At 46.8% G+C, this 15,062-nt stretch overlaps 1 protein-coding gene across 2 annotated transcripts; it reads right to left on the bottom strand.

The window, feature by feature from the left end:
- Positions 1–9,273: 9,273 nt before the first annotated feature.
- On the bottom strand, positions 9,274–12,583 carry MCL1 (MCL1 apoptosis regulator, BCL2 family member). Of its 2 annotated transcripts, XM_080915175.1 has the most exons (3): positions 11,761–12,511; positions 11,243–11,493; positions 9,274–10,510 (listed from the first exon to the last, which is right to left on the bottom strand). In XM_080915175.1, the coding sequence occupies exons 1-3, from the start codon at positions 12,386–12,388 to the stop codon at positions 10,394–10,396; spliced, it is 996 nt and encodes a 331-aa protein (XP_080771301.1). In that variant the 5' UTR covers positions 12,389–12,511; the 3' UTR covers positions 9,274–10,393. The 2 variants fall into 2 exon arrangements, with proteins under 2 accessions (XP_080771301.1, XP_080771302.1); XM_080915176.1 differs by lacking the exon at positions 11,243–11,493 and having other exon boundaries at positions 11,761–12,583.
- Positions 12,584–15,062: the final 2,479 nt, after the last annotated feature.

Below are 15,062 nucleotides of genomic sequence, written 5' to 3'. Positions count from 1 at the left end.
TACTCTCTCAATTTAAGCAGCAGCCTTTTTACTAAATTTAGCCACTAGATTTCGTGGTCCTCGTCGGCCACCTGGGCCACCTGGGAAGCAGGTGTGCGCAGCCGGAGTTTCAGCTCCCTCCTCGGCCTCTCAGCCACACTTCACTTTCTGGTCAGCAGTACTGAGGATGAGCACAAACTACTAGGCTGCTGCCCCAAGCTTGAGTGTCTGTCATGAACCACTCAGTCAAGAAACCCACGTGAGGATTATAGCTGAGGGTCAAGCAGACATTAAGGATTGAGGATGTGGGATGGAGAAAACTCAAGAGCCACAGCCTTCTGGACTCGCTCCAGCTGGTCCTCTTTCTTTTCTTGCCTGTCCTCTCTGTAGCTCTGGCTTGCCTGGAGCTTGTGGTGATCCTCTTTGCCCATGGCTCCAAAGTGCTGGGCATGTGTCACCACACCAAACCCAGCGCTTACACTTTGCTTTCTCCTCTCTTACCAGGAAACTGACCCAGGGACCCTTCTCTTGCAGCCAAGGAGCACCTTGCTAATAGCCTGTGGCCTGAGGAGGTCTGAGTGGTGATGGGGTATCCTTCACCCGCACCCCTCAAACCCACCATCCCTCGGCTGAGTGGGGGTGTCTTAGAAGGGTTTGCTTGTTGCAGGGCAGGTGGGGAGGCGAGAAAAGCACCTTCTTTGTACAGGAAGTAGGAAGTCTCAGGAAAGTACCTAAGTCTGACAACAAGAGAGAAACAGTCTGGGTTAATCTCAGCAAACCTAGTACCAATCACCAGTCTGGGGCTGGGCTCCTTTACCTAGGAGATGGGGGACTGGGGAGGATTCCAAAGAAGGATGCTTTTGGTCTGGGGTTGGCAGCTGGTTAGGACTGGAGATTCAGTAATTAGCTGGCAGGGAACATCAGCTGTGTCTGCTTAAACCCAGAGAGTTGGGGGTGCTGCCCATCTTTGCTCTCACATTTGAGGCAAAGGAAGGATTATCAAGAGTTTTCCAAGCCAACTGGACCTCCGAATAAAACCCCTTCACTCCCCACCCCCTACATTCACAACAAAAGGGAAACAGACCAGGCCATGTATTTCCTGTGTGAGAACCAAAACCTGTTGGTTCAGCTGTGAAGGAACCACCCGCACCCCACCCCCCACAGGTGCTTTGTGTGTGGAAGGCGCATGCAAGTGCCCTGCTGCTCCAGTGATTCGGGCAGAGGACAACTTCCGGTCTTTTTTATCCTGGGAATAGAACTCAGCTCATCATGCTTGGCAGCAAGTGCCTTTACCTGCTCTTATGGAGGTCCTGAGTTCAATCCGGGGCAACCACATCTCATAACCATTTGTAACGAAATTTGATACAGTCTTCTGGTGTGTCTGAAGACAGTTTCAGTGTTTTCAAATAAAATAAATCAAATCTAGGGGACTGGAGAGATGGCTCAGTGGTTAAGAGCACTGACTGCTCTTCCAGAGGTCCTGAGTTCAATTCCCAGCAACCACACAGTGGCTCACAACGATCTGTAATAGGATCTGATGCCCTCTTCTGGTGTGTCTGAAGAGTGACAGCGTACCCACATACATGAAATAAATCTATAAAAAATAAATTCTAGGTAAAAAACTAAAGGGTGTGCCACCATGCCCAACAGTTGCCCCATTTTCTATTTTAAAATTGTTTTTATTTTACGTGAATTGGTGTTCTGCCTGCATGTATGCCTATGAGAGGGTATCTGATCCCCTGGGCTGAGTTGTTGACAGTTGAGAGCTTCCATATTGGTGCTAGGAATTCAACTCTGGAAGAACAGCCAGAGCTTACAACCCTTGAGCCATTTCTCCAGCCTCTGTTGTTTTGAGATAGGTGTCCTGCAGCTGAAGCAGCATTTAACTCCAGGTCCCCTGGTCCTCCTGCCTCACCTCCCAGGTGCTGGGGACATGTGCCACCATGGCACTTTCTCACACAGTGAGCCTTGTTAGCACAGTCCAGGGTGAGTAAGCCTTGCTCTGTTTAACTAGATGGTCACTATTTAGGTTTTGCAGGCTGTATATTCTGCTGCAACCATGCATGTGTGTGCTGCGGTACAAGGGTGATGGACAGGAACAGATCATGACACTGAAACTTTTCTTTTTAAAGTAAGTTAATTTTTATTAATTAATTTATTATATATAAGTACACTGTAGCTGTCCTCAGACACACCAGAAGAGGGCATCAGATCCCATTACAGACGGTTGTGAGCCACCATGTGGTTGCTGGGAATTGAACTCAGGACCTCGGAAGAGCAGACAGTGCTCTTAACTGCTAAGCGACCCCCTTTTGTCAAATTCTTAAACCAAAAGTTTTCCTTTCCCTCCAAATTGATAATTCTTTTAACTTTCTTAAGCAATTTCTTCCTTTTTAAAATTTACATCTGTGTGGGCTCATCACATACACAGGTGTCTGCAAGGCCAAAAGAGAGCTCTGTCCTCCTGAAGCTCCAGCCACTGGCGGCTGTAAGCCGCTCTGTATGGGTGCTGGGACCTCTGCAGGAACATTTAACATTCTTAACTCTTGATCACCTCTCTAGCCCCCCACCTATTTTTTTTAAAGGTGCATCTGTGCTTTGTCTGCATGTATGTCTGTCTAAAGGTACTGGATCAGCTGTGAGCTGCCATGTGGTTGCTGTTTGGAAGAGCAGTCAGTGCTCTTAATTGCTGAGCCATCTCTCCAGCTCCCAACTGTTTTAAAAGAAACCAAATTAAGGCAGAGTCTCACTATGTAGAGCAGGCTAGCCTCCCAGTGCACCAGCACTTGTGGCTTCCTTCCCTTGTGTAGGCTGACACCACCATACCTAGTTTCTGCTCTATAGAGATCACAACACAGAAAGGAAGAGACCAGACTTCAACCACCAAATGTGGGGGAGGGGAAGCTGGCAAGCAACAAGGACTCCCCAAAACGCAGCCATCAGCAAGGTGTCTCGCAGAGCAGCTGTTCCTAAAGCTGATGTTGGATCAGGCTGGGGTGCACAGTGCAAGAGTTTTTAGTGTGCCCACAGGCCCCAAGTGGATCCCCAGGACAAAACAACAAAAATCAAACCAACTACAACACACACAAACACACACACACACGCCCTCATTTCAACACAGTTGTTTCCCTGTTTCTGTTTCACTGCCTCATGAGGGTTTTCTGAGAAATGAGAACACGTCACTTCCCACAGCCTCTGAGTGCCTGTTTGTTGTTTTAAATTTTGCTTTATCTTATTTTCTTTGGAATTTTCTTTTTGTAGCCCAGGCTAGCCTGGAACTGGGGTAATCCTTTTGTGTCTGCCTCTCATGTGTTGAAATTACTAGCATAGTTTATGGTATTTTATTTTTGTTTTGAATGAAGAGGAAAAGCAGGAGTTCTCAAGCTCATACTTAGTAATCCAGAATGTTCCACACTGGGAGAAACACCAGTCTGTACAGCAGTCACCTGCAGGCTGCACTTGTGCCCAAACCTGGGTTTCTCAGGGTCAAAAGGAAGTAAACAAGATTATCATCCTCAGGAAGCGTGAACAAACCTAACAGCTGCTTCTGCGATGCAGCCCAGCTGTCCCTCCCCCACCACTTCCAAGGCCGAGACTGCTCCAGGCACACTAGGAAATGGGGATGTGGGGGGTGAGCAAAGAAAGGTAGGAGATTCAGGAATAATAGATCCACAAGAATGTAATATAGTGCCAAGCACACTGGCTCATGCTTACATTTCTAGCATGCGGTGGTGGCTAAGACAGGAGACTGCTTCAAGTTTGAGGCTTACCTAATACACAAGCTAACCATGTTCTTCAAAACAACCAACCAACCAAACAAAAAACCCAAAAAACTGCAAGCTCCCAGTTGAAAGCTTTTTCCTTGACTATTTTCTTGATTTCTTGCCCAGCACACCTTGTCCCAGGTTAACTTGAACAAACAAACACGTGTGAGCTCACGAGGGCTGGTGTGAGATCCTGAATGGAATGCAGCTCCAGCCAGTTAGGGGACCAGGAGCTGAGATCTCCCCAACAGGCTTGGTGGGTTAATACCAGCAAAGCAGCCAAAACAATGAGCTCATGGGCAAGAAAAATGCAGTCCGTGGGGGAAGTCTGGGCAGCCAGAGCAAACTGGTTTTCTGAATCGGGATGGGAAGAGCAGTAATCGAGTCTCCCATGGGAACAAAGTTAAGACTAGAAGCCTCCATGTATTTAGTAACTTTGAGGGGTTGTTCCTATTAAATTTTGTTTTGCAGAGTGTAGCTCTTGGTCCTATGCTTGCCTTCCTTCCCTGGCTGACAGTCTGGAAGGTGAAGGACCAGGCAGCTGTGAGGCTCCAGCTCTAGTATAATAGGCTACACATACAGAAGCTGAGGTAAGGACATGGCAGTGATCCCAGCATTTACAAGGCCCATGGAACAAGAATGTCTCCAGTAAGACAAGGCACTTAATGTAGCTAGTCAATGTTAATATCACAACCCCCACAGTGGGAGCTGTATCAGTTCCCCCACCACCACCCAAGTACAGAGCCGACTGGGAGCTAGGTCAGTGTGTAGTCAATTTCAAGAATACACAGCACTATATATCACTTCCCTGGAGAAAAAAAGTAAAACTCCAAACCAGACTCTTGGGGGCTGGTGAAGGCTCACCTTTAAGAACATAAGGTGTTCTTTAAGGAAACCAGCATTTGTTTCCCAGCAGGTATACCAGACGGCTCACATCACATTAACTCTCTCCCACATACAGGTAATTAAAAATAAAGCTGGCTGGGCCATGAACCTTTAATCCCAGCACTTGGGAGGCAGATCCTGGGAGTTCGAAACCAGCATGATCTATTGATTGGTCTACATGACAACCTTTAAGCAAGCTAAGACTACATATGGAGACACTGTCTCAAAAATAAGGACAGAAGGGTGTGGTGACACATGCCATAAATCCTAGCACCTAGGAGTAAGGGCAGGTAGATCCCCCTGAGTCTGAGGCCAGCCTGGTCTACACAGCCAGAGCCACATAGTAAAGCCAGTCTCAAAAACTAAAATAAAATGGACTCCAAGACATTTCCCAGCTGTTGGAACCAATTATTATTTTGTATTAATTCATGGGAAGAAAGATGGCTGTATGTTCACGTTCAAGGCCAGTCTGGTCTACACAAAGATTTGCAAGCCAGTTAGTAAGACTTCAAAGAAAGCCAAAAACAACGTATCTCCCTCCCAGAGCCTTTCTTGTCTACCTTAGAACTAGTGTATAGAGAGCCTGGTGAGGTAGCAAAGGCATATATGATTTCAATACCTGAGAGGTGAAGGCAGGAAGATCAGAAATTCAAGTAACCTAGAGCAGGGAGTTTCAAGGCTACCCTGTCTCAAATCATTAGTAAGAATTACTGATCCAAAGCCAGCATCTTCTTCCTTTGACCCAGGTAAGAGAGTCAGTCACTGGAGTCCAGGTTTTGCCTGGGCAACCCAGTGACACTTGGTCTCAAAAACAAACCACTCCATTCTCTGAGTCCTTTGACTCACCAGCCTCCCTGCGGGTGCCCCTCCCCCCTCCAGATGCTTTGAATAGCTGAGATAAGCTAAGCTAACACTGTAACTAAGGTGAAGGAAGAGAACTACGTTTTCAAATCTCTAGAGAAGGCTTTGAAGAGGGGTTGGAGGAGGTTCATGAAATCACTGAACAAGCCCTAAATACAAGAAAACTGCAGCCTCCAGCTCCAGGAGCCGAGCTGTGCTCTGGGCCGTCAGTAACCATGCTGTACACTAACGGGACTTTCCGAATGCTCATTTTTATAAAATCCTCCAGTTATCAAAGCTTGCTTCGTTTTTAGGCTGCCCTGTGGCTGCCTCACATCGGCATTTGAGAGGCAGAGGCAAAACTATCATCCCAAGTTTGATCCCAGCCTGGGTTAGAGTGCCAGTGTGTCTTTAAGGGGGCACAGGATGGTAGTGTGAATGCAGGAGACTGAATTTAGGACCTCGAAAAGGTTAATTATACAGCCTAATAATGAGTGACACTCCCAACTTGGAAAGGATTCTTCAGCAACAACATGACATAGCTCTGAGTTACTGGACCAGACAAGCAGGTGTAGCTCAGCAAAATAATTCATGAGGCTGTGGTTTAAACTCCAGTACCTCTTACTAACATCTCAGAAAAATGTAAAATCACAAGACAGGAAGAAAAAAACAAACAAAAAAACCAACCAACCAACAGCTAGTAGGCTGTTTGACCGATTGCTAGTGTTCAGAAGGCTCTGGGTTCACCCCAGCACAAGCTGCTTTAACATTAGTTATGTCTAACATGGTATGTGTGCCTCCCACCCTGTCATTACTGAGGCCTCTAGTGACCCAGGCTACTCTTTTGAGTAAAAGTCCTGGTTGGCTTTAATAAACTCCTCCCAAGTAGTGGTGAAATTAAGATATGCACTGCCACACCCTAAACAAGCTTTGAGATGGTCGAAACCAGCTTCCAAATCCCCAAGAGGCAAAGGCTGCCCTTTAACCCCAGACCCTCAGGCCTCCATCTCCAGTCACTGGGATTCCCAGGTGTGCACCACCACTCCATGAAGCATCAATGGGGCATCATGATGTCATACAGGGCTAAGGCAGAAGTGCCCAAGGTTCAATGCAAGCCTAGCCATGTCAAAAGAACATTCCATCACCAATTACCAACAGCAAACTGAGAACTTAGTTAGGCTTGTGTTCTGGGCGCTTGTCAGTCTTGTTATGTAGCACAGGCTTACCTTGAATCTGATGTAATCCTTCTGCTGGGAGTACAGGTGTATGCGCCAGGCCAAGATTTGAGTGTATGTTGTCTTACTTTTCCTTGGTTGTCATTGTCCCAACATGCCTGTGCCAAGGGAACACACTTGTACAGTTCTTTTTCAGTCCTTTCGCTTTTGTGTCTGTTGGGAATTTGTGGACAAGGATCAAGGTAGAAGAGCCCATCACACATTTCCTGGCGCTTTACTCAGATATTCCGGGTTACCTTACATGATGCTGGGAACTGAACTCAGCACTCCAAGATTGCAGAACCATCTCTTCAGCTCCTTCCCCCACACCCTCACTTTTAGAACACTGCACTATGAAGCCCTCCTTGGCCTTTAACTCCAGGAGGCACTTCTGCCTCAGCCCAAGTGATGGGATTATGGGCGTGTCAGTCAGTATGCCTACCTCAAAGCAGCTTTACATAAGTTACATGTAAGTTACTGTCTGAATAATAAAACCCATGGAAGAGGGAACAATGTTAAAACTGGTTATGCAAATCTCAAATTTGCACATTTCCATAGCGACCACCTCCCTTTCAAGGTATGTATGTGACAAAGGCAGGATAGTGGTTCTAACAGTGCTTGGAGTGAGCACTGAAAACCAACTAAAAATCTTAGATTGATCTTGATCTCAAAAGGTATGTGTCATTGCTTTGCTAACCTTTTTACACTTAAAAGCCACACACCAGATAGGGCTGTTGAAATGTCCAAGTGGGTAAGGGTACCAGCCACCAAGTTTGATCTTCAAGTGTCACAACAGAAGAAAACCTTGATTTACAAATTGAACCATTGTACAACTCCTGGAATTGTTTTCATGCACACTGATACTTGGTAACTCAATGGAAGAATCCTGCACTTGGCTGGTGGAAGCTATTTCTCCAAGCCCTCTCACTGCCAGCAGCAGCAGGGTTAACACACCCAAGATCCAAGCACATCAAAGATATTCAAGGTCAACCTTGGTTAATGGATTCCAGACAGGAAAAATCTCAAAAACAAGGCCAGGTGTGGTACTGAGATATCCAAGTTTTTAAGATTGTCTAGCCTGGGCTATTTTGAGGTTTCAAAGGAAATGAAAAAGCCTTCTACCCCACCACTCAAAAGTACAGAACTAGTTTAAGCAGAAATACATTCACAAACTTAAATTTACATGCACTATATATTCCTTTGCTATAAGGCAAACCAACTGTAGACTTCTGCCTCTTATTTCACTTGCTCAGCTGAGTTCCCTAAAAGGCTTACGCAAGGGAGGAAGGCGATAAGAAAGAGACCCACACCACACCTTACTTTGGGGGAAAAGGTTTATTTTTTTCTTAGAAGAAACAGAAGTTAGGGTAACATTTACAACCCACATTAATTTGCAGTTGGTCCTAACCCTTTCGGGAACAGCTGTTAAAAATGTTAGGTGCTCTACCAGAATGAAGGTGTTCACCCAGACAGAATGTACATGGAAGATGCTTCAAGATTGCATGTTTTCCCTGAGAGACATGTAAGACAAACAATTTGCTGAGAGCCATCTTTCCAAGCAGCCCCTCCCCCTCTTCACTTTGGAGGATGTGCCTCAACTATTCATCTAGTCAGCACTCAGACCACATGCTTCTTCTCCCTCTAAATCAATCCCTTCCCCAACCACTTGAACTCTCCAAGTCTTCATGGCCCTGGACCTAAAATACCTACTAAGATCCTGTCTGTACTTCAGCTTTCCCTCCCCACTTGTGAGCTGGGAAGTCAGGCTCCTAGTAAACACAACTTCCATGACTGGAGTATGAGAGGCTAACCTTTTAGTCACCTCAGCCTATAGGGTTTATTCAACTACATAAAGTGCTCTTAAGTCCAAAGAGTTAAACATAAATAAGCAAATTATGATCAAGGATAAATACATAGGTTCAAATTGCTCCAGCAAGATGGCCTTATGGCTGAGATGGGCAGGCAGGGCACTTCTTCCCCATTACATTCTTAGTCCTTTGATTCACGCCTATTTTTATCTGCAGCCTTGACTAAAGGTCACATTCTGAGGCTGAAGCTTTCAAATGACCCTAGCTTAAACACCTTCAGTTTACCAGTGGCTTTTGTATAACTGGGTTTAACAAAACCCATGTTTCTCTAAACTCAAGTGAACATACTCACACTTGAAGCAAACTATAAAGCTATGCTGCAGCTCACTCCAACTGTTGAAATTCCCAAGGGGACCTTTGATGCTTCACCTACCAAAATAGGATAAAGTAACAATGGAAACACAAGAATCCCCATACCTGGTCACTGTTGGTCACAGGGCTCAAAGGGAAGCTTCACTATCCTCGAACAAGAAGTTGTGCTGACTCTGAATAGGATTACTTAGGTTTGAAGTATTGGGGGTAGGAGTGAGGGTTCTAATGTAGTAGATAACTAACATGGCCATTAAAGAGCACAGGGAGGGTATGTAGACGACTATATCTATAGGTGAACAGGGAACATAACAAGCCAACATGTAAAGGAGAGGAAGTAAAGGTTAATTCAACACTACAGGTGGGACATCTACAGAGACCAATACAGAAATTCCAAACAAAGCTTGGCAATCATTAGTAGAAAAGAAATACATATTTGTTTTATTGAAACCAGGCTTAAACTTGTGTTAAACGAGTAAGCCCTGTGAATAGCACCATGGTTGATTCTATCCTGCCTTCCCAAACCATTTTACAATTTAGTAAGTCAACAGGGGAGCAAATGTCTTACATCTACCTGTGATCCTTAAATACAAAAACAGATTGGATAATTAACCCTGCATAGTTATAAATCCGATTTGTTCTACAACCAGTCCACACACACAACCAGCCCTGCATATATACTACAACTGATCATGACAAAGTTTTAAAAAGCTGTAAGAAATACATTTCTAACTAGATAAGTTGCAAATTTCAAAAGGGTATGGAAAAAAACTAAATCCAAGAATTCCTTCTTATGTTCAAAGAAATAGACTTTCTGTAAAAATATATACAATTTTTACAGACAAATACATTTCATAAGTTTTCTTAAAAATTGAGGCTGTTCAGTTTTGTAACTAATTAGTGAATCTTAAGTACTTTTTGGCCATCATTAGGCTAATAAAACTTAAGAATCATTCAAGCCAAGTAGACAGGTCTAGAAGTCCTGCACACTTGAACTTTGCTGACACACACACCCGGGCCTGCTCAGAGAGCGCCTCCCTTCACATTCTAGTACAGCATTGCAGCTTCTAGTCAGTTTGGTTACTTGTAGGTTAAAAATCCATTTAACACAAGTCACCAACCAACACTGTAGGTCTTCTCTCTCAACACGAGGAGTGATGGGTTCTGCATATTTATTGAACTGTTACTAGCCTGATGACTGGCCACTCTTCCGTCTCCAGACAAGGAAATCAAACCTTTCCATTCACCCTTTTCATTCATTCTACAAGTCCTCCTCCATGGCCTCCCAAGGTTTGCTGAGAGTGAACTTTGCTTCATTCAGACAGTGACTCTTCCAGAGGGAGCACTTTTCCCCATGTATTTATTCTTGTTAGCCACAGTCCTGTAGCCACTTTCTTTCTGCTGTGATGTTACAGTAGAAGTGGACTGTTAAAATCCTGGGCAGCGTCAAGTGCACCTCCAAAAGCACATTTGTCCTCACAGAAGCTTGTAGTTGGTGGCTGGAGGTTTAAGAGTCACCTATTGCACTCACAAGCTACCTTATTAGATATGCCAGACCAGCCCCCACTCCAGCAACACCCGCAAAAGCCAGCAGCACATTTCTGATGCCGCCTTCTAGGTCCTGTACGTGGAAGAACTCCACAAACCCATCCTAGAAAACAAAAAAGAAAAGCACATTTTCAAGTATGGGTTTCTGCTGTTGTAACGCTAAATACAGAGAAAGGGTGAATTAAAATATCCCCCAAAGAATGGTGTACTAATTATTACCTACTCCTGGGATGCAAGAGATATTTCTGGACTTCTTTCCAGTGAGTCACAACAGTTAACTTACAGCAGCTGTATTGCACCTCAATTATTTTAATACACTCTGAACAAAAGAACTTAGGGGGCCCAGTATTCAGGTAAAAGACAGAAATTCTAACCACTCTTTGGATCCCCATGTGGTATTTCTCCCATGGGTCAGCGTTTCCTAAGGAGGTCGAGCACACCTTACACCAGAGCTCTTTGGGTATTAGCTTCTAAAATGCAGGCTCTACCCCTTATCCATTTGATTAAAATGAGGGGCCCACTGGGAATGTAATTTAGTCATCACAGGTGACTCTTACTTCATCACGGTTTGAATCCACTGCTCTGAAGATTATCCAACTGAATTAGAAGAACAACCTACAGAATACAAGACCTTTTGGTACAATTCAAGACCGTCATAATCAGTTTTTCTCTGGACCTACCACCTACAACGACCACCATCGAGCAACAAGAGATACATAAATTAGATCTGAAACCAGAAAGGAGCTAAAAAAAAACCTTCAGGTACCTCCTCCTTCACAAAATCCTGCACCCGATTTCCACTCCAAAGCCTCTTTAAACCACAAGGGAAACTTACCCAGCCTCTTTGTTTCACAAGCCAGTCCCGTTTCGTCCTTACAAGAACATCTGTGATATTTTCTGCTAATGGTTCGATGCAGCTTTCTTGGTTTATATTCTTTAAGTGTTTGGCCACAAAGGCACCAAAAGAAATAAGAGTCACAATCCTTCCCCAGTTTGTTACGCCATCTTTGAAAACATGAACCATCACTCGAGAAAAAGACGACTTAACATCGTCTTCGTTTTTAATGTCCAGTTTCCGTAGCATGCCTGAGAAGAAAAGCAAGAAACCTCATGGCCTCCTTTGTCTGCAGCGGGGCACGACCCCCTCTGCCCACCCACGACGAGGGGACCAGGCTCTCCCGGCTCTAGAACAGTCTGGCGGACCCCACGCCGACATTGACATCCCACCCTTTCCGGCCTTTGAACCCAACAGCCAGATGGGCGGAAACAATGACTCACGGCCCGAATATTCTGGTTACAGAGCCAGGCTCCGGCTCTTCCCGCAGGGCCCGGCCCGCCCTGGGCGCCGCTTACCCTGGAAGGCCGTCTCGTGGTTGCGCTGCACGCCGTCGCCCACGCGCCGCAAGGTCTCCAGCGCCCTCCGGCCCGCCGCGCCGGCCTCGCCCAGGGGCTTCGAGTCCTTGGAGCCGGTCGCCTGCTCCCGCAGGTAGCGCGTGATAATCTCCAGCGACTGGCGGTACAGCTCGTCGTCCTCCTCCTCTGGCGGCGGCGGCGTGGAGGGCAGCGAGCCGTCGGCCCCGGAGCTCTTAATCGCCTCGCTCACGCGCTCCAGTAGGGGCAGCACCGCCGGGCGCTTGCTGAGCGTCTCGGGCTCATAGCCGTCCAGCTCCTCCTCGGGAGACATGATGGCGGCGGCCGACGCAGCCATCTCCTCGGGCTGCACGGCGAGGCGGCCGGGCGACTTCAGCAGCCGCCTCTCTGCCGACGCGGTGACGTCGGGGTCCTCGGCGCCCACGGGCGGCGGCCGGGCGACCACCCGCGCGCCGGGCAGCAGAGCGGCCTCCCCTCCCCCCTCGCGCCGCGCCTTGGCCTCCTCGGCCGCCAGGCGCGCCCCTGCCGGAGAACCGCCGCCCGCGCCGAGGCTAGCGCCGCCGCAGTACAGGTTCAAGCCGATTACCGCGTTTTTCCGAAGGCCAAACATGGTCGGACGCCGCAGAGTAGGGGCGAACGAGAGCGGGGAAGGCCGCGACTCCAGACCAGGGACCGGCGGAAGTCAGGAGTGAGGAAGGCTGTTCCCTGCCGCCGCCTTAGGGCCGCTCTGACGCAAGCGAGGACTTCCCCTAAAAGGGGAAAGGGGCGGGAGTTTCCGGAGAGCTGGCCGGGCCATCCGCGGCTCTTCCGGCTGAGTGCTCTCGCGGGTTTCGCCGCTGCCGTTGGCGGAGCGCGGATCCTGGGCTTGGCTCGCGGACTGTACATTTATGTCCTGTGTAACTCAGCCCCGCTTGGCTTCCCCGGGAATAGTCGCTGCTTGGGAGTGCCTGCTGCTTTGTGCCAATTTTTGAATTTCGGGCTGTCCCGGAACTGCGTAGCCCAGGCTGGTCCTAACAATTAGGCAGTCCTCCTGCCTTAGCCTTTCTCGTGCTGGCACGACAGGCTAGCACTACCTGCCGTGTTTTTATACCATACCAGTTCTTAAACATTTTTTTTTAATGTGTAGTTGTGTGCTGGCCTTCAGGTGGGTGCTGGGAGTTGAACTTGAGTCACCTGGAGGAGAAACCCGGGCTCTTAATCTCAGGCATTTCCAGTCTCCTGCACCATACCACTCTTAATCATTGATTCGCTTCGAAATTAGGGAGAGTCCTGCTCTGCCATTTTTCTACTGTAAGCCTCCTCCACGTGTTCCAGAATTAGGACACTTTAAGGAGTTGTTTATGTGGAGCCTGTGAAAAGGTTCACCTGGTCAAAGGCCAGTGAAACCCAAGCAGTCATAAAGACCTAAGTTCAATACACAGAACTCATCTAATGGTGAAGGAATAAGACAACTTACAGAGTTGTCCTTTCGCTGCTATAAGAGCTCAGCTCCTGATCCTACCCCCAAACACAAAACGTCCAATTGGTGGAAGTGTTTGCCCAGTCCTGGGGAGGCAGAGGCACAAAAAAATTGGTAGAGAGTTTGCTTACCCCTGTGCAAGTCTGGATTTGATCCCCAGCACAGCATAAAATGGCGGAGATCTTTGTTGTACTAGTGTATTGGCTAAACTTTACATAACAAGTTGGAGTTACTTGGACTGTGGTCCTGTGTTCTATATGAAAACAGGCTGAGCAGGCCATGGGAGATTAGCCAGTAAGCAGCTCCTGTCCATGGCCTTTGCATCAGCTCCTGCCTTTAGGTTCCTGCCCTGTTTGTGTTCCTGTCCATGTCCTTCAGTGATGAGCAGTAATGTGGAAGGAAGCATAAGCCAAATAAGTCCTTTCCTCTCCAAGTTGCTTTTGGTTATGGCGTTTCACCACAGCAAAAGAGACCCTAAGACACCTGCCTGGTCTACATAGAAAGCTCCAAGTCAGCCAGTGTTAAATGGTGAGACCTTGTCTCGAACCAAATAAATAAATAGCAAGCTGGGAATATAGCTTAATTGGTAGAGTATGGCTAACACAAAATCCTGGGTTTAAAACCCTGTAAAGTGGCTGCACACCTTTAGTTCCATAACTTGTTAGGCACAAAACAGAAGGCCTGGGGAGATGACGGCCCAGCCAGTAAAGACAGTTGCTGCCAAACCCCTGGAACACACATGCTGGAAGGGAAACAGATTCCTGAACACTGTCTCTGACCTCCATACATGCATTAAATCTATAAACTTTTGTCTTCAGTTTTTAGAGATTGGGTTTCTCTGTGTCACCCTGGCTGTCCTGGAACTTGTTCTGTAGACCAGACTGGCCTTGAACTCACAAAGATCTGCCTGCTTCTGCCTCCTAAGAGGAGGCATGTACCACCACTGCCTGATATAAATAGATAAATATTAAATTACAGTAAGTAAGGAGACAGGAAACCATACAATTATTTATAAGACAAAATCTAGAATCTTAATTTTATTGGATATGACAGGGAGTATGAAGAAGCATTTTGCAGTAGCAGTGACTAAGAAATATTTCTGTAAGGAACCTTTAATCTTGAAACAAGTAACAATAATCTGAGATGGGATACACAGGAGGCAACAACTTCAGTGTTGGAACCAAGAGGAGTTCATTTGTGGTTGACGACCTATAAGAAAGTTTTGTGGAAGAGAAAGTTTTGCCCAGGTTGGTCTCCAACTGGAAGCCATTCCTGCCTCAACCTGCTGCATTCTGGAAGTATAGTCATGATGCAAGCTGGCATACTCAGCCTGACCTTAAAAAATACCATTTTGGGGCTGGAGAGATGGCTCAGTGGTTAGGAGCACTGACTGCTCTTCCAGAGGTCCTGAGTTCAATTCCCAGCAACCATATGGTGGCTCACAACCATCTGTAATGAGATCTGATGCCCTCTTCTGGTGTGTCTGAAGACAGTGACAGTGTACTCATATATAATAAATATATAAATCTTTAAAAAAAAATACCATTTTCAACTATGTACACGGACACGTGCGCCTAAGTGCAGAGGCCTGTGAGGAAGCTAACTTTGGTGCTGGGAACTGAACTTGGGTCCTCTGGAAGAGCAGCCTGCTAGCCTGACCCCTTTTGCCACTCTCTTTTAAAGCTTTGAGGAACAGGGTCACATGTAGCTTTGGCTAGCCTTGAACTTGCAGTGTAGCTGAGGATAGCCTTGAGGCAATGAATTCTCCTGCTTCTTCCATGATTACCCCCCAGGCCTAGTGGGTTTGGACTCTTATAAGCAGTTG

This window comes from Micromys minutus (genome assembly GCF_963924665.1).
Source record: "Micromys minutus genome assembly, chromosome: 4".
Taxonomy (NCBI): Eukaryota; Metazoa; Chordata; class Mammalia; order Rodentia; family Muridae; genus Micromys; species Micromys minutus.
Note: the sequence above shows the minus strand (reverse complement) of the source record. Positions and strands in the feature narration are given on the sequence as shown.

What these genes read in the sequence shown, in the direction of transcription:
- MCL1 (XM_080915175.1), bottom strand. Translation starts at nt 12,388, where the DNA reads ATGTTTGGCCTTCGGAAAAACGCGGTAATCGGCTTGAACCTGTACTGC. An exon ending in CCACGAGACGGCCTTCCAGG is followed by an intron (nt 11,494 to 11,760) that starts GTAAGCGGCGCC and finishes TTTTCTTCTCAG; the next exon opens with GCATGCTACGGAAACTGGAC. An exon ending in TTGTGAAACAAAGAGGCTGG is followed by an intron (nt 10,511 to 11,242) that starts GTAAGTTTCCCT and finishes TTTGTTTTCTAG; the next exon opens with GATGGGTTTGTGGAGTTCTT.